The sequence below is a fragment of the Ammodytes marinus genome (assembly GCF_949987685.1).
Source record: "Ammodytes marinus genome assembly, chromosome: 5".
NCBI classification, from domain to species: Eukaryota; Metazoa; Chordata; class Actinopteri; order Uranoscopiformes; family Ammodytidae; genus Ammodytes; species Ammodytes marinus.
Genome location: NC_137234.1, coordinates 17597007 through 17604937, shown reverse-complemented (window position 1 = coordinate 17604937; position 7931 = coordinate 17597007). Strand labels below are relative to the sequence as shown.

Genomic DNA, 7931 nt, shown 5'->3' with positions numbered 1-7931 from the left:
AGCACCAATTTTCTAAGCGACATGACTTCATGTAGATTCGCCTTTTAAAAAACACAAAGAATCTTGTTATCATTCGTAAACATTTGTGGTCGATACATTGTATTTATCACTGATTCGTTCAGACTGCTCTACTTATATAGGCCTATACCAATCTTGCAATGAATGTCGTATGCTTGAGAAATCCAATCATCATTTTCACTGACAAGTGTTTTTGTAAAACCGTTCTTTCAACGTCACTCATCATTTAGGCTAACTGTATGGTATAAATGGAACAACATTTCCCCTTTGATTATGTGTTAAATGTTCCCGTTTACATAAACAAAGGCTACAGTATACAGTGTGTTAACCATTTGCAATTCTTCTTTTAGGGGGCTTTTGTGCTATGCATCTTGTGTATTTATCAGCAGAAACAGCACAGGCACATCAGGACCACCTGTGTCTGTGTCATCCATCTTCAACTTCCTTTCTCCATTCTCTTGTCGTCCGCTTCCATGCCTCTCAATGCCTGCAGCATTGCAGTGACATCACTTAGTAGTGTATGTCAGAAAAATGGGCTTACAACGAGCCATAACTCTCAGCAGCTCTTCGTCATCTGCCTCTAACTCATTGTCATCCCCGCTGTTCTTGTCTGCATCGTTATCTCCCAGAAAACCATCATCCTCCCAGTCCCCCACCCTGCGGCATACCTGTGTGTTTCCTGACTTTGTCGAGGCCCCTGTGTTCTGACATGGACCGCAGGCGCCTGGCTGTCCCGCTTGTCCTGGTTGATCCAGTGATGTGGAGGGTTGGTCTTCAGCTGTGCTTGGAGCTATAGATGTTCGCGTCCCTGGTGTTATTGATTTTACCAGTGGAGACGTTATAATGATCACCCTGGGTCTGAAAGGTGCATGTGCTGAGGCGGGTGTGGTCGGCTCCGTATGCTTTGAGAGGGGCGAGGAACCTAAAGGTGAATGTGGGGGGGTCTTCACACGAGGTTTACGGAATGGTTTGTCTATTTCCGCCGAAGCAATTCGGGTATTGCTGCATGGAATGCTGGATTGAGAAGAGGGACTGGTGACGAGGTCGGGAGAGTCCTCATTGGTGGGTGTGGGGGGGCTAGTTTGTAAATCAGGACAGGTGAGTGGTGGAGTGCAAGCAGAGTCATGGGTTGAAGGGCTAGGACTAGTGTTACGTGTTGCCTTAGTAGGGTCAGGGGATGTGTCGGTTGGCGAGACAGGGTTTTCTGTAGGCGGAGCGTTATCTTGATCCATACATGTGGGGTTTACGTCCACAGTGGCTTGGTTTAAGGAGAGGGAACTAGACAAGCTTTTGGTTGGTGTTGTGACATTAGTATTGAGGATCACAGGGCTGTGGACAGCTTTAGTGGGGATGGAAAGGGTGCTGGGGGCAGAGGCCGTTCCATGTCCTAGGAAGGGGGGGACTTCTTGGTGGGTGTAGGTGCCACCAGGTTTGTCTGCCATGCTGAACGAAGGATTGTAGGTTCCATATTCTTCATTGCTGTGGGGCGGTTCCTCCATGGGTGGCATGGCATTGCGGTGACTCTGTAAAGCAACCACAGTCATCAGGTGAATTAAATGCATTTTGGGTAATTTACTTATATAGATCTATGAGGTGCCGTCTGTTTTCAAATACTAAACTTGAAGGCTACCCAGATCTAAAAAACAGCAGTTTGACACAAAAGTTCTAAAAACAAGGACCAGCTTACTTGTTGCTTTGACGTTTTGGACCACTTCTTGTGGCCTTAATCAGCTGCTGGAGTTGGTGTCTAAACAAACTGAAGCTCCGGTTGCTTAAGTTTGTTTCATGCTTATTTCATGTAATAAATACTAAATCATTTCCATGACAACTAAGAAATGTTATCCATTGATTCAATGTTGTGGAAAGCTTCTAAAACAGAAGTAAATTGGACCTTGTGTTGAAAGGTTTTTTGTCAAACTGCATGAATTGTTTAGTTACTTCTTGTAGGATTAGGACTGTGAAGACATTAACTACAAAGATTACTATTCTATAAGTAAACGTGAAATTGAGATTGAGCTGCTATAATGAGTTTATTACGTACAGATACTTGAAATATATAAGGACATCTTATAGTCTTAGCTTCAGAAGTACATAGATAACTCACCAGTTGGAACCAGCGTAAGCTCTGTGGAGGTTCCAGCCGCAAATAAATAAAAATTAAAAATTAAATGAAAGATAACATTTCAGAAACTTACATTTACCGACCAACAAACCTTGATAAATAGGATTCTTAATATTAGAGTTTAATTATCTTACCACATTAGGGTGTTTGCCCTGGGCCACGCATCCTCTCTGCAGTGGGTCCCTCATTCCCTTGTGTTTCTTCTTAAGCCACATCAGCATAGCCAGGGTACATCCAATCACAGCCAAGAACACCATGCTCAGAAGAAACGCTTTTCCCATAGTGCAGCCTGATAGACGGTCAGCCCCAAATGCACTATAAGGGACTGAAGTGTACACATACAGGCAGACATTGAGAGAGTTTGTTTCAGACAGGATCATCAGCAATCAGTAGTTTAGTGAGAGTGTGTGTCCTTACTTGATTGTCCTTCAAATAACACCTCCACAACTACAGTGGCAAAGGTGGCCTCACCCGACTCCCGGTCTATAGCCGTTACCTGCAAAGCATTTAGACTTTTTTATCACACCATCTCCATCCTATTACTTTATTTGTTGTCTTGTCTTTACTTGTTGGGAGATTTTTGATGGAAGACCAATGGGTCATGCAATACGGTGAACTGGCTTTGCTGCACAATGTAGCAGAAAATAAATATAAAATAATGTTTAAGTTGTTTTGACAGGACATGTTCATTAAATACTAATTATGTTTCGTCTTCAGTAAATTCAGGGACCTGCTGCTGGATTTGAATATTTTAGCCAAATTAATCTAAATTGTGTATACGTCACATTACGGCTGGTCATTTTTGTAAAAACTGGCATGTTTTTTAAATTTTTTATAGCAACCTCTAAGTACTACAAGTTGGACAGAAATGGTAGAATAACTTCAGGTCACCCTTTGTGAAATGGTTTCTAATTGCGTTTTTGTTGCGTTTTTTTGCCAACCTTTCTTATCTGGTCAGACTAATGGATGGACTATCCCAATCAGCCTTCACGACATGTAGGAAATATATCTAAACATGTTGTTTTCTTAAAAGAAGAGAGGGGTAAAAATGTAAGCTGAAATGATGTAAAGTTTACTTAATTTGGACTAACTGGCCTAAAATATGAGAAATCACTGGTGAGGTCTTTTTTTCAATCAAATCCAATAAAACAAATCTAAAGGTAAGACGGTTTTCACCCAGGCCTACCGTTAGACGGTGTCTCTGCTTTGGTTTGAGTTGATTGGTCTTGGCGATCAGAAGACCATCCTGTGTGATTTGGTAGATGTCTGTGTGATTGGAAGTAGAACTGATGGTGAAGTAGATCATGGGATTGAAACTCTGTCAATTTGTGGAGAAATAAAAAGTGATGGGTAAAAATATGAAATCATATACAGAGCTGCTAAGAATGTGGGTGTATATATTGCATGTGTGCAGAGTGCGGTAAAGCACATACAGGGTTAAAGTCTTGATCTCGCACATGTAACATCAGGGCTTTGCTGCCGTAGGTATTGACCAGAGAGGCAGTGCTATGCCCTGCGATTACAAAGCCTTTATATTCAGCCATGTCAAACTCTGGATGAAAGCGGTTAACAGCCAGAATTCGGACCAACACTATGGCAACAGAATACTTCCTGGGGTCGTCGTCCTGATATGCCTGGGTGTGAGACACAGAGAGACACATAGACAGAGCAAGGATATTATTTATTGGGAGAAAGTAGAGTTAAAATGTTCATGACTGCAACACAAATGTATCTGAGTTTTACCATGACATGTAGCCTGAGCTCTGGAGTTGTGAGTCTGTCTCTAACCCCCTGAATCAGTTTCATCTCCCCAGTCTCTCTGTCCATCAGGAAACGCCCATCATCGTCTCCTAACATGAACACAAACTCAGTTACACAGATGCTCATTTTAGCACAGAACATTTTGAATATCAACCAGTATCAATGCGTACGGTACCTGATAGAATGGCATAGCTGACAGGAGTGCTGAGTCCTATGTCTCCGTCCACGGCATGAATGGGACCGGGAAAGAAGTCCAACACGATGTCCTGCAGCACCAAACACATTTGTGGCTTTACATATTTAGAAACAAATTGAAATTATATTGTATGACCAAATGATTTATGACAACAACGTTGATGATTTGATGTCACATGATTTTCACAGGACAGCAAACTAATCATTGGTTTTCCAATCTGTGTGATATGCAAAACACAACCATGTTTGCCAAAATACTAATGTCTTTGTAAGTTTAAGTTTAGCAAGATCAAATCGACAGCCCTTCATAACACTGGTAATATGTGTGTGTACTGTATGGTTAAGCAAATGACCTCTTCCCCTTCAGTGACATTGACGGTGTACACAGGGCTGGTGCAGATGCGACTAGTCTCATCCGTGAAAAGCAGCATGCAGGGCAGGAACTGTGGATACTGGTCATCTGCATCCAGGACAGTGATGGTGATGTCGGTGCTGGTATTGAGGTGCTCAGCAGTGCTCATTTCCTGGGATAATGACAAGTGGAGAGTTCTTTAGGGGATGTTACATTGGTGTAGACGGTTCATAGTATAGTATAGTAATTAAATGGAGAATCAGGAACTGCCATCTTGACTTCCAGGGAGAGATGATGGAAACTTAGAAATGAATTGCATTTGAATGAATGTGTGCGGCATACATTTACATATAAACTGAGCATGAAGTGCACATAGCATATACCGAGGCGTGGATGGTGACACTCAGCAGGGCCTTGGTCTCATAGTCTAGAGGCCTGGACAGGATCACCTCTCCACTGTTGGGGAGATCAACCTTGAAGTAGTCTGCGTCAGGCTGCAGAACACACACAAAAAACACCTTAACAATGATCCAGTGATTGCATCATGTATGAGATTTTCTTCTTGTTCTCTTTCCTGAAAGAGTCTAAAGAGTAAAAGAGTAGAACTCACTGAGTCCTGGTCAATGGAGTAAATGATCTTGTCATCATCTGCGTCTGTCGCCTGGACAGTAAAGACCACAGCATTCACTGGAGTCAGCTGGAAAAAACATTGACAGACAGACAGACAGACAGACAGACAGACAGACAGACAGACAGACAGACAGACAGACAGACAGATAAACACTTGTAAATTTGAATCTTGTACAGTTTGTATATGCATGAGCAGATCTGTAAGAGAGTCATACCTCACTGATAACAAGAGACTGGACGGTGTCTTCTGCAAACACAGGTGAATTGTCATTCTCATTGAGAATCTCCACCATGATTCTGTACACACTCTACGACAACAGCAAAAACAAAAACAAAAAGGTTTGAAAACAGGACAAGGACAACACACTTAAAAGTTATGGATAAGAGCACAAAATGTACCTGAAGTGTGTCATCATCATAACATGACAACTCAGCCATTAGGAAGGGACCCTGAGCCTAAGCGAAATAACAACAGATATGAAGATGCAAAGAAAATCATTAAATATGATAGATATTTCAACAGAAGCACAGTGATCAGTGCTTCATGCTTCATCCCATAAGAAAAGCACATAAAGTAGAAATATTTTCAAGCTACTTCACTTAGCGTGTTCATGAACATCTTTTGTATTTATTTTGCTCTCATTGCCCTCTCTAGAAATACTTGATTGTTGACCCACTTACTAACTCAATATCATATATTACATGTAACATGTAGTTTCTCTAACTCAATGTAAGCCATGCAAGATTGTAAGATATACACGCTAAGAATACTGTTCATTTTACATGTGGACCCTCTTGGTCACAGACATTAGATGAAGACGCTGAAACATTGTAAGTGAAATAAATGATTTTGGTCAGCATATGTTTTATTTTCAAAGATAGAGAGAGTGACACAAGTAGCTGGATTGACTGCTAATCTGGTTGACCCATTAACAGCAGCAATGATGTAAGACAGCTGGCCTGGGTAGAGGATGACTGTATGAGAGATTGTGTTTGGTCCAAGAGCAAGGTTCAATCTATGATTTTTTGTTCTAAACTTAGATACAACTATACCCTATTGTGGCCCCCATGTTATTACAAGCATTCCCGAAGAATGAAGGGGAACGGGGTTGCTTGCACAAAATCCGTAATCGCGTTAAAGAGGCCATATCCCATCTCATTTACCTCTCGGTCGAGGACCTTGTCAGCTGATGTGTTTAGCCGGATGCTTCCTTCATCCAAGAAGAACCAATCTGCATCTCTTCCTTCCAGGCTCCAGTAAACCCCCTCCATTGTGGTCTCAGCCATGATTTCAGCAACGACTTCACCCCATAGGCTGTTTTCCCTGATTACTGCTATTACATCCTGACCATCATAGCATCCATTCCACCCTGACATTCCTGTGTCAAAGTAAAGACATATGCAGAGTGTAAATTATTTTTTACTTTTGGCGAAGACCTAAAATCTAGTTCAAACATATGTGAAGTAGCTGTACCTGTGGCTGTGTGCATACACAATAAGACTAGCAATGAGCAGACTAGAGCCTTGGAAAACCCCCATTCTGGTTCAACGGGGGCCATTCCTAGGGGCTCAGTGAGGCCTCAAGAACCAGTTCTTTCTGAGTAAAGAGAGAGAAATAACGAACACACGATTAACATGGCCATGCTTTCCCTTTCTACGGTGTGAATTAGTGACTTAGCTTCACTCGTTAGATTTTGAGCCCCTTCTTATGTACAATCACTGGAACGCATACAGTTGCACGCTTTGTCCTATAATTCCTTCAAATCCCCTTTAATAGGGTTGGTGCCTGGCTTTCCCCAGTCTGAAAGAGCACCAGACGAACGAAAACAACAACTCTTCTGCAAATGCGAGGTAAATAAACACACAAGCTTACTTTAATCACTCAACAAAACTATCACGGACTGCTCAGCTGACTGACCTGTGGGTGTCAAATCCTCTGCAGCGTGTCTGTCAGTCGCCATTTCCTCCTGACTTGTGACAGAAGCAGCATCTCTGATTCCCCAAACCTTAAAAAGCCACTAAACTGCACTCAGAAAGACAGACTGAGGTTGTTGCTGCTTTTTTTAGGAGTAATCAATGTGACAACAACAGATAGTAACACCAGCCACACACACACACACACACATACACAAATGCTCACACTGACAACCCCCCTACATATATTAAAAAGCAGACAGCAGCTTAAAGTGTATATCCTGGGATAAATGTCAGAGGCTAAAGCCTGAGGGGTGGACCTTACCTGGTCAGGGACAAACACTGAGCCAATCATGATTGGCTAAGGCAGGAACCTCACTGTGAGGTCAGAGAACGCGGTCACAAGTGCATTTAAGAGATTTGTCTGGAACATTTGTATTTGTCATGCAATCGAAGCTCAACAATCAGTGTCCAGTCAGCTTCTGTTCAAGCTGTAGTCTCCCTTTTATAGACCAGAAGATAAAACAGAAAATGTGACCCTGTGTGGTAAATTAGGTCTTGGCAGCTTGTATCATATTTTAAATGTTAATATATTGATATATTTAAGTGTGTAGTGTAGGTTAGAGCTTGCTAAAATAGTCTGAGCATGTACTTTGGCTACACAGCTTGCACCCGTTGGATTTGTTCACTTAACTAATGAGGCCTGACAAGGGATAAGCTATCAAACATCATGTGTTCGCCTTCTGAAGATTAACCCACATCCTCTTCTCACACTTGTTCCAGCATGCATAGGCTCACACACACATACACAAAGGAGTGGTGTGTCTGCACACATTTTTAGGGCTCCTGTGATGAAAGCTATCATCTGGCTACACGAGGACATGTTTTGGTTAGCGCAGGCTTTCGAGTGGTGTCCATTGTCAGTGAAAAGCAGAGGGG

General features: G+C 42.2%; 1 protein-coding gene across 1 annotated transcript; it reads right to left on the bottom strand.

The window, feature by feature from the left end:
* Positions 1–524: 524 nt before the first annotated feature.
* LOC307250543 (uncharacterized protein) lies at positions 525–6637 on the bottom strand (the record flags this gene model as incomplete). The annotated part of the gene is made up of 15 exons (XM_080027661.1): positions 525–1541; positions 2123–2143; positions 2275–2465; positions 2558–2636; positions 3327–3458; positions 3574–3774; positions 3884–3990; positions 4077–4167; positions 4450–4620; positions 4832–4942; positions 5059–5145; positions 5294–5386; positions 5478–5534; positions 6243–6457; positions 6553–6637. The coding sequence occupies 15 exons, from the start codon at positions 6635–6637 to the stop codon at positions 525–527; spliced, it is 2658 nt and encodes an 885-aa protein (XP_079883787.1).
* Positions 6638–7931: the final 1294 nt, after the last annotated feature.